The following is a 15,107-nucleotide window of genomic DNA, read 5'->3' as shown; positions in this document are numbered from 1 at the left end:
TGACCGTCACATTATAACGTCCTCAGGGCTGAAAGGGCAAGCACGTTTGGTGTGACGAGGATTTGAACCCGCAACCCTCAGATTACGAATCGAGTGCTTTAACCACCTGGCCATGCAGGGCCGATAAAGAGAAGAAAAACTAAGTAAATACTACCTAAGATGTACGCATCTGAAAATATCTATGACATACATACACTCCACTCCACAACATAGCAGTTGTATAACTAATATTTTTAATGATAAAATAATAACCGATTTTCATAAAAAAAACCCAGCAAAAACTGCTTTGGTAGTAAGTACCATCCTGAACAAAATAATTATTTAAATGTGTGGTGTTTAAATTGTCATTTACTCTTCAAATGAGACAGTTACCCATACAAGTATTTGAGAACATGTATCATAAAACTACCCATGCATTCTTCCATGATTATAATAAAATATAATTATACAAAGTATTCCGACAACTGGTGGCTGAGGTCGTTTGTGTTTTTTTCTTTGTGAAGGGATGTTTTTGCAAGACACATATCTTTAATAGCATACATGAAATTACGAAGCACTAGCCAGAAAATAACTACTTAGTAATTTACATGGCAGATGCACTTATCCATTAGAGGGCGTTCAGATTGCTGAGATAAGAGCTTTGACTTGCTCTAACACCAATTGCTTAGAAATGGTTCGATTGGCATCGTGTTATCGAACAAGCTATAAAGAACGTGCCAGTATGGAAAATGATAATAGCTTGTTACAGTGGTTTTTCAGGAGATATAATGATATATTGTTTATGTCAACTTTTTTGAGTAGATTAATTTACTTTCTTAGCATAATGACTACTATCGCTTCCAAGCAGACTACTTGGAGCCTAAACTCTGTACTAATTTTTATTGGACATTGATATTTAAGGTACTGGGCAGAAATACTCTTCCTATCTATCAGGACATCTAATAAATGATTAATGAAGATGTCCATTATTGCCTAATGTGTGCAACAACTGTGCTCAGTAATTACGACTTTTTTTGACACAAAGATATTTAGTTTGGTTTATTCGAATTTTGCGCAAAGCTGCTCGAGGGCTATCTGCGTTAGACGTCCTTAATAAAGCGCTGATAGGTTCGAGAGAAGGCAGCTAGTCATTACCACCCACCGCCAAATATTTGGCTACTTATTAAATAACAAATAGTGGGATTTCACCGTAACAGTATAACGACTCCACAGCTGAAAGGGTGAGCGTGTTCTTAATAAAATTCGAACCTGTCACCCACAAATTGCGAGTCGGGCACCTTAACAACCAGGTCATTCATAGGCCAGTGTATTTAGTGTCTACTTAGTGCTCGCTTCCCATTTTTGAGTTATGTATAACAACAGAATCTGCGTTGTTTCTACAGATATATGTTAATGTTTTACATAAACACTAACCATGCAATAATAACAAATTCTTGCTATATTTTTCTCAAGATCACAGGTTGCACTGATTATTTTCCATACGTCATACAACGTATTTGCGCTGAACGTTTAAGTTATAGTAATGGCCAAGCGTGTTAAGGCACTCGACTTGTAATCTGAAGGTCGCGGGTTCGCATTCCCGTCGCACTAAACATGCTCGCCCTTTGAGTCGTGGGGGCGTTATAATGTTACGGTGAATCCCACTAATTGTTGGAAAAAGAGTGGCCCAAGAGTTAACGATGGGTGGTGATGACTAGCTGCCTTCCCTCTAGTCTAACACTGGTAAATTAGGGACGGCTAGCACAGATAGCCCTCGAGTAGCTTTGTGCGAAATTCCAAAACAAACAAACCCTCGAGTAGCTTTGTGCAAAATTAAAAAAAAGTTATAGTATAAAACGGAATTCTGATCTAGTATACTGTGATTAAAAACTAGAAATGACATTAAAATAAATTAGAATAGGAAAGCTGTCTTGGCCTAGCAGTAAGCGACCTGGACTGAAGATTAGAATAGGAAGGCTGTCTTGGCCTAGCAGTAAGCGACCTGGACTGAAGATTAGAATAGGAAGGCTGTCTTGACCTAGCAGTAAGCGACCTGGACTGAAGATTAGAATAGGAAAGCTGTCTTGGCCTAGCAGTAAGCGACCTGGACTGAAGATTAGAATAGGAAGGCTGCCTTGGCCTAGCAGTAAGCGACCTGGACTGAAGATTAGAATAGGAAGGCTGTCTTGGCCTAGCAGTAAGCGACCTGGACTGAAGATTAGAATAGGAAGGCTGTCTTGGCCTAGCAGTAAGCGACCTGGACTGAAGATTAGAATAGGAAGGCTGTCTTGGCCTAGCAGTAAGCGACCTGGACTGAAGATTAGAATAGGAAGGCTGTCTTGACCTAGCAGTAAGCGACCTGGACTGAAGATTAGAATAGGAAGGCTGTCTTGGCCTAGCAGTAAGCGACCTGGACTGAAGATTAGAATAGGAAGGCTGTCTTGGCCTAGCAGTAAGCGACCTGGACTGAAGATTAGAATAGGAAAGCTGTCTTGGCCTAGCAGTAAGCGACCTGGACTGAAGATTAGAATAGGAAGGCTGTCTTGGCCTAGCAGTAAGCGACCTGGACTGAAGATTAGAATAGGAAGGCTGTCTTGGCCTAGCAGTAAGCGACCTGGACTGAAGATTAGAATAGGAAGGCTGTCTTGACCTAGCAGTAAGCGACCTGGACTGAAGATTAGAATAGGAAGGCTGTCTTGACCTAGCAGTAAGCGACCTGGACTGAAGATTAGAATAGGAAGGCTGTCTTGACCTAGCAGTAAGCGACCTGGACTGAAGATTAGAATAGGAAAGCTGTCTTGGCCTAGCAGTAAGCGACCTGGACTGAAGATTAGAATAGGAAGGCTGTCTTGGCCTAGCAGTAAGCGACCTGGACTGAAGATTAGAATAGGAAGGCTGTCTTGGCCTAGCAGTAAGCGACCTGGACTGAAGATTAGAATAGGAAGGCTGTCTTGGCCTAGCAGTAAGCGACCTGGACTGAAGATTAGAATAGGAAGGCTGTCTTGGCCTAGCAGTAAGCGACCTGGACTGAAGATTAGAATAGGAAGGCTGTCTTGGCCTAGCAGTAAGCGACCTGGACTGAAGATTAGAATAGGAAGGCTGTCTTGACCTAGCAGTAAGCGACCTGGACTGAAGATTAGAATAGGAAGGCTGTCTTGGCCTAGCAGTAAGCGACCTGGACTGAAGATTAGAATAGGAAGGCTGTCTTGACCTAGCAGTAAGCGACCTGGACTGAAGATTAGAATAGGAAGGCTGTCTTGGCCCAGCAGTAAGCGACCTGGACTGAAGATTAGAATAGGAAGGCTGTCTTGGCCTAGCAGTAAGCGACCTGGACTGAAGATTAGAATAGGAAGGCTGTCTTGGCCCAGCAGTAAGCGACCTGGACTGAAGATTAGAATAGGAAGGCTGTCTTGGCCCAGCAGTAAGCGACCTGGACTGAAGATTAGAATAGGAAGGCTGTCTTGGCCCAGCAGTAAGCGACCTGGACTGAAGATTAGAATAGGAAGGCTGTCTTGGCCTAGCAGTAAGCGACCTGGACTGAAGATTAGAATAGGAAGGCTGTCTTGACCTAGCAGTAAGCGACCTGGACTGAAGATTAGAATAGGAAGGCTGTCTTGGCCTAGCAGTAAGCGACCTGGACTGAAGATTAGAATAGGAAGGCTGTCTTGGCCCAGCAGTAAGCGACCTGGACTGAAGATTAGAATAGGAAGGCTGTCTTGGCCCAGCAGTAAGCGACCTGGACTGAAGATTAGAATAGGAAGGCTGTCTTGGCCTAGCAGTAAGCGACCTGGACTGAAGATTAGAATAGGAAGGCTGTCTTGACCTAGCAGTAAGCGACCTGGACTGAAGATTAGAATAGGAAGGCTGTCTTGACCTAGCAGTAAGCGACCTGGACTGAAGATTAGAATAGGAAGACTGTCTTGGCCTAGCAGTAAGCGACCTGGACTGAAGATTAGAATAGGAAGGCTGTCTTGGCCTAGCAGTAAGCGACCTGGACTGAAGATTAGAATAGGAAGGCTGTCTTGGCCTAGCAGTAAGCGACCTGGACTGAAGATTAGAATAGGAAGGCTGTCTTGGCCTAGCAGTAAGCGACCTGGACTGAAGATTAGAATAGGAAGGCTGTCTTGGCCTAGCAGTAAGCGACCTGGACTGAAGATTAGAATAGGAAGGCTGTCTTGGCCTAGCAGTAAGCGACCTGAACTGAAGATTAGAATAGGAAGGCTGTCTTGGCCTAGCAGTAAGCGACCTGGACTGAAGATTAGAATAGGAAGGCTGTCTTGGCCTAGCAGTAAGCGACCTGGACTGAAGATCCCATATTTTTGGTTCGATCTTATTTGTCGCTAAAAAGGCGCGAATGAGTGACAGTCATGTCTCGATCACAAAAGTAGCAGATATTAATTATTATATCGAAATTTCGAAACACGGAGTAAAAATTAATGAAAACATATTTTTTGACTGCGACATGAGTAACTTTCTAAGTGAAGCTGCAGAGTTTTAAATGCACAAATAACTGAATAATAAATACAGAAAGGTGCGTGTTTGTGTTATAGCAAAACCACATGGGGCTCTCTACTGAGCCTACCGAAGGGAATCGAACGCCTGATTTTAGCGTTGTAGATCCTCAGACTTACCGCTGTACTAGCGGGGCGGGCTAAACATACAAAAGACATGGATAGTGTTAGATTGGTCTATAGATTTCATTAAGACAACTAATTTATTGATTGGCACATACGGGCATTTGTAACTGTCGAAAGTTGCTTTCCAAATTACAGCAATCATTTGGGAAGAAAAAACACAGCCGGAGAGTAGAAAACAAAAATCATTTAATACAATAAAGCTGATGAAACTTTGTAGAATGGACGGCAACTGCCTGTTATGGAGACACAACGGTAGAGGACGATGTTTCGAAAATCTTCCGCCTTTCGTCTTTAAAACCTGACATATTTAAAGCAAAGCAATCGTTCAGACAGATAGATAGGCTGTCAGAGAAATGTAAGTTATAATAATACATTCATCTGAATAATATCGTTCAGACAGAAAGATAGGCTGTTAGATTGTTTGTTTTTGAATTTCGCGCAAAGGGGTTCGAATCCACGTCGCCCCAAACATGCTCGCTCTTTCAGCTGTGGGGCGTTAAAATATGACGGTCGATCCTACTATTCGTTAGTAAGAGAGTATCCCAAGAGTCTGGAGTAGGTGGTGATGACTAGCTGCCTTCCCTCTGGTCTTACGCTGCAAAATTAGGGACAGCTAGCGCAGATAGCCCTCGAGTAGCTTTGTGCGAAATTAAATAGATAGATAGCTCTGCAAGAAAACAAATAGATAACTAATGATAATAAACGATGACTTGTTTAATTAAGAAGAAATTTTTCTAATTAATTCCTCGATAGCACATTAAAAATTAGATTGAAAAGGCAGAAAATGAAAGTGCATTTTATAGAGAAGACAGTTACTTAGGGAAGAAATATGTATCGGACCACATACGTCTGCTTTATTAAATGTACGTGTCGTGAAATAAACAAAAATTAAGAGCAAATCGCGTTCAGGCAACTTGTAACGCTAAATACATCTCCCTGGAAACGAAAAGTTCTGATCAACAACGGAAAAAAAAAAAACGAACATTTTCTGAGTACGAAAAATATATTAACGATAATAAAAAAAACAAGTTGAATAGATTATCGATACTGAGTTATATACGAACATTTAAAAGTGTATTTTCATTTTTATTGCATTGATGATCGCTGATTGCTACATATTTCGTTTAATGCACAGGACACATTAACTATATTTGCATATCAACCAGAATACTGCAAGCTGAACTAGGTATGCAAAATCACGAATTGCATGCAATTTCCGGATAAGAAGTATTCGAAGAATAATGACGTGGAAAAAAATTGGCCTGACCAATAATTACATCCATGTTACTTGATCAATATACCAAACATGAATTTAGTTTCGTACTTTTCTGTAATGTTTGATACGCTGTCAGAGCTCTGATGGGAAATGTTGTCTTTTAAGGTATGGTAATTCGGATGTATGCCCAGTCAGAAATCAGAGAAAGCGACCAAAATAATCAGACGTTTAATTAAATGTCAACAGTGAGCAATAGATGAAGCAGGAAATAAGTCTAATTCAGTTGTAGATTAAAAAAATACATTCACGCGTACATAAATTAATAGAATATTTTCGGAATTGTTGATTTTGGCGAAAAACTAGATAAATATATATGCATGTATATAAACACTACAAAGTATCGTATGGGCTTTATAGGTGACAGCGTTTGTAACGTTAATAAATACTAGGCATTGGAGAGCTGTTACGATATTTTAACTGTACAGGTCGTCTTATGTATAATTTTGCATATTAAATATATAAAAAGACATTAGGTTGTAAAAGCAGATTTAAAGTTTTGCCAGTAAATGCTCAAACGTTGATAACATATTGCAATTAGTTAATTTTGTACTCTAGAAACGTTTCCTGGGTTATTTTACCAAATATAAACATAATAAATACCAGTTACATTTATGTAAGAAAATGTAGATTAGAAACTTTTGTTGAATTATTTCAGTAGGACATAAACATTTTAAATACCTATTAAACTGCACTAGAATATTTTAGATTTAGGGATTACATTTTCCATATTAACACTTTAGACACATCACATATACCAACTACTGTGTATTAGAGTATTTCTAATATTTCTACTATCCGTTAGATGTTGTTGTTGTTGAATTAAGCACAAAGCTACTCAATGGGCTATATGTGCTCTGCCCACCACGGGTATCGAAATCAGGTTTTTAGCGTTGTAAGTCCGCAGACATACCGCTGAACCACTTGGGGGCATCTGTTAGATAGCAAACGTTCTTTAAGTAGTGTTAATACATTTTGAATATTGAAATAAACAGATAGAATTTGTGTCAGAACCTTTCAAGAGCTGTAAGTTTCAGCTAACTTTATATTATCGTATTTTATACAATGTAATTACCAATATTGTTTTTTAAATTGGAATTTTCAATTCGAAAAGAACATTTTCTTGTGATAGTATATTTAGTATATTTAAATATATTAGAATCACTACCAAGGCTTAGTCTTAGTAAATTTTAAACAATTGAATAAGCAACAAAGTTTTTTGCTAGCATACATTTTAAACAATGCAATTACCAGCTAGTTTTTCGTTAATTAAACAACGAAATAAGCAACAATGTTTAGTTGATATATTTTAAGCAACAGAATCACCAAGTAGCTTTTGTCAAGCACATTGGAACTGTCAGCTTGGTTTTAAATTAGGTTTTCCCCACACATTACTTGTGCTGGTGTCTTTTTTTTTAAGGCTGTTTACATTTAAAACCTTCGACAAACAATCATTTATTCGGCGATACGATACGAGTATTGAATCGTGAATCCTTATTACGATGGCATGGATACATCGTTTGATACGACACAATTTATGTATCCTCACAAAATTTATCAAGCTTTCAGTAAACATTCTAAGTCTATTGTACAAAAATAAAAATCAGAATTTCTATTAAAGTATTTTTGCTGCAAACTAATGTTCTAATATATAGAGTCTAAGTAAATGCTGCTCCAAGTGTAAAGTAATTTTCATGTTAAAATTAAAAAATATTTTTCTCCATCTAAAAATTAACAAATTGATTTTGTTTTCAATAAATCTTCATATTTTATTTGCTATATTAGTTACAATAATTTTATGTGAAGTCGGTCATTTTGACCAGCCTCGTAACCAACATAAAAATACAAAATAAATCAAAATTATAATTTTTTGATTGAAGAATATAAATTCAAGGTGTAGCTGGAAACTATATTTGCTTACACTAACTAAGTAATCTTAACACTATACATCTGTTTTTTTAATCTATTGTTTTGTTGTTCTTTGAAGGATGTTTTGTTTTTTAATTTCCTTCTAAACGGTAACAGGAAGAGAATATTACACCAATCAAATTACATAACACTCGTGCTTCTCTCGAACTGTTAGTCCCAGCGAGCAGTACCTCGTAAAATAATTATATTATTATTATCATTTTTTTATTTATCTTACCTAATTTAATTTCATCTCGCTTAAATGGTTCTACTTTTTAAATTTTGGTTACTTTCATAATAATAAATAAAGACTAGATAAAAAAATAAGAAATCTAGCACTTGCCTGTGTCATCTATTACTTTTGTCGTGAGCTGTCCTTCGTGTTAGCCCTAATAGTTTATATCAATGCTACTAGTCCACAAAGTAATTGTTTCTTCAACTAAATAATACACGAAAGAACACAGAATAATAACGTATGAAAAACTGAGACTTTTCTGTAACTGTTAGAATTTTTGGTTCTCTAAGAACATGTTAGGTACTTTAAGAATTCTTCTGCCTTGTGTTAAGGTATAATGAAAAACGTGGAATTCAGAAACAATCTACGAATTGCAAGTGATTCAATAGGGGAGATGAATTTTGATTACTATATCTTGTTTTCAGTTTTCAATCTAAAACATAACATGCAAAGTAGCCTAACAAATTAACAATAACAAAATAGACATATATTAATTTTTTTATTTTACTTTTCTTGTTAGCTCCCATTTAGTTGATCAAACCTGAGAATTTGAAAACGCGAAATGTAAAATGTGAAATGCTTAATAAGACAATGTCAGTAATATAAGTATTAAATTAGAGACAAGACTGTTAAACTTTGCAACAAATCTTTGGTAAGACCTTAGTAGCTAGACACGTATCTAGATATGTATCGAATCAATCTTTGCTGCATGTGTATAGTAAATGTAGTTTGTATTTAGAATCGCTTAACTAAAGCAGTAAGTCAGCAGAAACTATCAAAAAACATTAAATGACACAATTACCACACTTTACAATCATTTCATCTTTGCCTTTTTCGATTTGATAGAAAAGCATTGTAGGACTGTTAACCAAGTTATAAGTATTAGATACATACTAGTGATAAGGCGAAACAGAAATACATTGTATGTTACCACTCCACAGACAAACACTACGCATTAGGACACTTTGCAAGCCTATACTGTGCATTACTAGATTATCTAGTCTAATAAGTAAAATGGTTCTTCCCCGTACAGAAATTTACGTATAGACATAAGGTTATCACTATTAAATAGTTCTGATCGATCGTCATTTCTGAAAAACATAGATCACAGGCAATAAACCCGATGGAATTGGCGTGAGAATTATTAAACAATAATTATTTATTGTTATAATTTTAGTTAAAAGTACTTAGCTATAATGGTAAATCTAGTTAAAATTGAATTAATTTTCGAGCAATAGTAAAGGTCCACTTGATAACTGGAGATTCGGTAAAGATATGACTATGAAAAAATGAATCGTAATGTTGAATGGAACAACGAGACTGGAAAGAAGTGGAATACAAAATACATAGTATTTAATATTACAAATATAAAAAAAAAACATAGTGTGTGTACCTGATTCTATAGATTTATGGACTTTTACTAGATTATATATTTTTTTGAAACTTCTCCTTTAAGATCCTTTGCAAGACTGTCTAAATCCAACATTATTTGGTTCTTAAGAAACTTCGAATCAGCCCAGAGCGACTACCGTTATACTTTTGACTGATAATTTTAATTGCAAGAAACGTTACGTTGTAACCTTTAAATATCATCTGAGCGGCTACTGAAAAGCATTGTTATCGATATCCTTGCAGGAAATGCAATATTGGAGCAACAACCTTTCTTCTTGAGCAGAAGGCGTATTTATGTACTTGACAATAACAAATATCCAAAGGAAGCTGGAAGAAAGCTAGTTTAACAGCATTCTCAGCCACGTGTTATGTGAAACCACGTATGCATACAAAAAAATGATAACTTTATATTTAGTAGTTTACTTATACGACAGTAACATTCAGAAGAGCTATCCAATCAGGAAGCTAATATTCTCCGATCAGGAGCGTTCATAACGTTCCATTCACACTCTATATTTTATATTTGAAGTTGACTAAAACTGTTACTCAATACCAGTGGGATTGTTTTTTCTTTAGGTGTCTTCTTTCTCATAGAAGAGGTATATATATATATATATAATAATAATATACGAATAGCAGAATACATTCTCTGCAGCATAAAATATTGAAAGGATTTGTTCGTTTGTAATTAAGCACATAAGTACACAATGGGCTGTCTGTGCTCTATCCACTACGGGTATCGAAACCCGGTTTCTGTCGGTTCGAGTCCGCAGACATACTGCTGTGCCACTAGGGGGCGCTTCTGAAAGGAACTAATAAATTGTACACAAATACAAAAGAAACCAATACAACAACGTAAACGTAAAAATTTACTGCAACTTGTGGCAATAAAAATTACATATATGAAACGTAGGATAATGACAGTGCAGAAATTGTTCAAAGGAGAATTTAATACACATATTCACTATAGATAAAAAAAATTTGTTTATTTGTTTTGGAATTTCGCGTAAAGCTACACGAGGGCTATCTGCGCTAGACATCCCTAAGTTAGCAGTGTAAGACTAGAGGGAAGGCAGCTAGTCATCACCACCCACCGCCAACTCTTGGGCTACTCTTTTACCAACGAATAGTGGGATTGACCGTAACTTTATAACGCCTCACAGCTGAAAGGGCGAGCGTGTTTGGTTTGACGAGGATTCGAAACTGCGACCCTCAGATTATGAGTCGAACGCCTTAATCCATCTGGCCATACCGGGCCGAAAAAATGTTAAAAAGCAAAATAACATTCATTATACGGTAACTACTCAAACAACGCATGAAACTGATATCTCTGAGTTTCACGCACAGTCAATTCATCATCATCCTGATACCAAAAAGAAAAAGTACAAAACATTATAGATCAAATAAATCTTATAATAAAATGAAATGCAATGTATTAATTTAGCCTTAAAACCATTTCGTAAAACTGTATCCCGAAACGATTTAACTTTATATCTTTATCCATGAAAATAAAGAGATGTAATTAAGAAGACTTATGCTTTTGTACTTCTGAAAACGTTTCATCATGTGCGCCTTGTTGTTTTTTTTCGGATCCAAAGTTAAAGCACATTATTAAAAACAAACTACCCCCAACTACTGAAATAGTAGACAATGAAAGATTTTGTTTTTTTTTGGAATTTCGCACAAAGCTACTCGAGGGCTATCTGTGCTAGCCGTCCCTAATTTAGCAGTGTAAGACTAGAGGGAAGGCAGCTAGTCATCACCACCCACCGCCAACTCTTGGGCTGCTCTTTTACCAACGAATAGTGGGATTGATCGTCACATTATAACGCCCCCACGGCTGGGAGGGCGAGCATGTTTGGCGCGACGGGGATGCGAACCCGCGACCCTCAGATTACGAAGCGCACGCCTTAACGCGCTAGGCCATACCAGGTCCAACAATGAAAGAAGAGTTGTAGAATATAATCCGTGATGTCCAGAAAAATATATGTGTAAAACGGCTGGTATGGGTTGAGATTTTTTATGTTTTATGTAGAGGAGCAAACAACGTTTCGACATTCTTCGGTCATCGTCAAGTTCATACCAGCCGTTTTTACATATATAGTTGTATAATATGATTCATTCTAAACAACAGTTACAAAAACTACGTCACCCAGTACGATGCTTATGCACACGTACGACTTTGACATCAATGGTTACACACGTAGAAAATGATCCAACTCACAGGAGTGGAACACAAACAAACTATCAAAAGCAGATCGTCTAATAGAATGTCACTACGTGACCATTTTACCAGAAAACACGATTTGCTACACTCTTATACATTCCATGACAAAAAAAAGAAAACAACAAAGAAGAGAAATGGCGTTAGGAAAAAAAAAACCCATAATACTCGCATTTCCTCCAGATCTGAATCCAAAGAACATTAACCAAAATGAAAGGTGTCTATTGAAAGTAATAAACCGGTAGAAGTCATCCATTATACGCATCTGGTAAAACCGGAAACAATAATTTGTATCAGGGTTAACATCGGGGTTCGTTACTCGCGGGTGTAGAACACAAATATTTTATTTTGTAGCTTTATGATTAACACCTAACAGTAAAGATATTTGAAATTTCAGGATCCAGTTACTAATAACTTGTGCTTTTCTACAATAAAATCTTCTGACAGTAAAAAATAGTTAATATTTTAGGATTCCATCACAAATTATATGTGTTTTTCCTACAGACGGAATTTTTCACACAGTAGAGATACTCGATACTTCAGGGTCTCACCATTTCCCAGCCATGAGAGAACTCAGTATTCGGTCGGGTCGAGGGTTTGTGCTTGTCTTCAGCATTGATGACCTCCAATCGTTTCATGAAACATTACATCTATGGGAACTTATCTCGAAACTCCGAGGTAAGCCATTACATATATTAAACTTTGCAAAACTCTGAACAGAAGAAGAAAGTTCACTGTATCGAAAGAACCGTAAGTACAACATATTAATAATTTTTATTGCAACCATTACGCTGTTTGTTCAAAGTGTATATTCAACAAAACAGGTCAGTGGTGAATTAACAGAAGGGCAGATTGTTGTTGTTGTTGTTTTGAATTAAGCACAAAGTTACACAATGGGCTATCTGTGCTCTGCTCACCACGGGTATCGAAACCAGGATTTTAGCGTTGTAAGTCCGCAGACATACCGCTCAGCCACTGAAGGGCGAAGAGCAGATAGATTGCTACCAAGGAGACCAAAGGCAAATGGTGTGTGTTTGTGTGTGTTTTTCGTATAGCAAAGCCACAAAGAGCTATCTGCTCAGCCCACCGAGGGTAATCGAACCCCTGATTTCAGCGTTGTAAATCCGGAGACATACCGCTGTACTAGCGGGAAGCAAAGGCAAATGGGGTTCCTAAAAGTTTAGGCTGTGATACTATATGGGGTTCCTAAAAGTTTAGGCTGTGATACGATACATAAAGAGTGTCGTAGAAAAAGAAAAATGGATATAAAAGTCATGAGGTTAAAAAAACGGTTATTTTTTTTTATATTTAGGGTGTAATTTGAATTTTTGTATCATTATGCATAAGTACATTTTTTGAGCAAACTTTATTTCTTAAAATATGATTAATTATTAAAAACGTACAAATACAAAGAAAATTGAAATTCGATTATAAATATACACACATCGGTAGTCGAAGGTATATACTTAACATTCGCACATAAGAATTAATCTTTGTGCCCTCAGCAGATAATTAGATATTATAATATCAAGCCATCTCGTTATCTCAGAGTTGAATTAATTCGTAATATTTTGGAGAAGAAAGGTTGTTTTTTTTAAGAAATTTGCCTGGCCCGGCATGACCAGGTGGGTTAAGGAGTTCGACTCGTAATCTGAGGGTGGCGGGTTCAAATCCCCGTCGCACCAAACATGCTCGTCCTTTCAGCCGCGGGTGCGTTATAATGTGACAGTCAATCCCACTATTCGTTGGTAAAAGAATAGAGTTGGCGGTGGGTGGTGATGACTAGCTGCCTTCCCTCTTGTCTTACACTGCTAAATTAAAGACGGCTAGCGCAGATAGCCCTTGTGTAGCTTTGCGCAAAATTCCAAAAAAACAAACAAACAATAATTTTCCCCTAGTGGTTCAATGGTAAGTTATAAGGTTGGAAACGGAATTTTGATACCCATGGTGGGCGTCGAACAAACTTTTGTACTTAGCAAGAAAGCAAGTAATTACATGACACTTTAATAATTATCTATCAGTAAACACAGGTTCACTGGTGCTTTAATTTATATTCAACAGATATAGGTTTTAAATTAAGAAAGGTTTTCAAAGTTATCTAGGATTGATTCTTACAAGCTCTTAAAAATTCTGTTTTGTTTACATGAAACAGACTAACTGCATGTTATAATAGGATCAGATGCTTACGTATACTTGAACTAAGTTCAATTAACGCTGGAAATAGCTGACCGTAATCCTTTGCGAGCTCTTGTGATATGTAATCTGTAAGTTCAAGCTAAGAGCGGTAATGCCTGGAAAATCCGATTATAAGTAGTGAGAGTCTATTGTTAGAAACTGTGTTACTCTAGTGTCTGTGAACAGTAAATACTATAGAAATTCAAAGATATAAAAAACTGGTTTAAATTATATGATGGATTGTTTTCCCTCTTGTAACTTAAGAAAATCGTTTTCGAATTCCAGGAACTTTTTATCAAAACTTTTAAAGCGATTTATTAGTCACAGGTGCACGTAGTGGGTAGCAGTGAATTCAGGAAAAAAAAAACATTTAGTTTGGTATCTGGTGTTAAAATGTAATTTTATAAACTTTTAAAAGAAGTAAAATTGTCATGTTTCGGTAAGTAATTTGTTTTGAGGTGAATTTACAGATAACGTACAATTAAAGTTTTGGTGGATTTTTGTTGAAGGGTAATAGAATATTCAGCAAGGATATATATCGTTGTTTATTTGGAGATTTTACGCACAAATCGCTTGTGTGGAGGCATTTTTGTTTGTTTTGGAATTTCGCACTAAGCTACTCGAGGGCTATCTGTGCTAGCCGTCTCTAATTTAGCAGTGTTAGAGGGAAGGCTGCTAGTCATTGCTTGGGCTACTCTTTGCCAACGAATAGTGGATTGACCGTCACATTATAACGCCCTCATGGCTGGGAGGGCGAGATGTTTAGCGCGATGCGGGCGCGAACCCCGGATTACGAGTCGCACGCCTTACGCGCTAGGCCATGCCGGGCCTGTGTGGAGGCAAAGTTACAATAACCATTTGTTCAGCATATTCCGCTGTTAGATACGCTTGCTTCAAAAAGAGATGAGTTATGAGCGGGAAATTAGGCGTATCTGTGAAATGTTGGATATTGTTAATTACAAAAAAAGAAAACTACATTGGAAAAATCGTAGCTTAATTTAAGGCCAACTAAATTTTACAGTTTCTTTCTCTTAAGTAAGAAATAACAGCAAGTAATATTGACAACTATTTCAAGGCAATGTAGAAAGGATTTTAAATTAACGATGTTTTAACTATAAATTATCATTAATATTTATCCAGAATTAGTAGCTGTTAACTTGAAGTGAGAAAAGTTGACACTAAACCTAAAGATAAACGTTTCAACGAGTTTTTGAATTATTAGTGTGAAAGAAAGTCGAAATACTGCAAAAAATTCATAACGGTTGAAAATATATTTTACGTTAC

At 36.9% G+C, this 15,107-nt stretch overlaps 1 protein-coding gene across 1 annotated transcript in view; it reads left to right on the top strand.

The window, feature by feature from the left end:
- The window catches only part of LOC143249711 (ras-related protein Rap-1b-like), a 43,885-nt gene that overhangs the window by 27,820 nt on the left and 958 nt on the right, over nucleotides 1–15,107 (top strand). The window contains exon 2 of the mRNA XM_076500025.1: nucleotides 12,153–12,326. Coding sequence (XP_076356140.1) covers nucleotides 12,153–12,326 — 174 coding nt within the window. The remainder of the gene's footprint in view (nucleotides 1–12,152; nucleotides 12,327–15,107) is intronic.

The sequence above is a fragment of the Tachypleus tridentatus genome, chromosome 4, assembly GCF_004210375.1.
Source record: "Tachypleus tridentatus isolate NWPU-2018 chromosome 4, ASM421037v1, whole genome shotgun sequence".
Classification (NCBI taxonomy): Eukaryota; Metazoa; Arthropoda; class Merostomata; order Xiphosura; family Limulidae; genus Tachypleus; species Tachypleus tridentatus.
The sequence above is the reverse complement of the archived record's forward strand: the minus strand, read 5'-3'. Positions and strand labels throughout refer to the sequence as shown.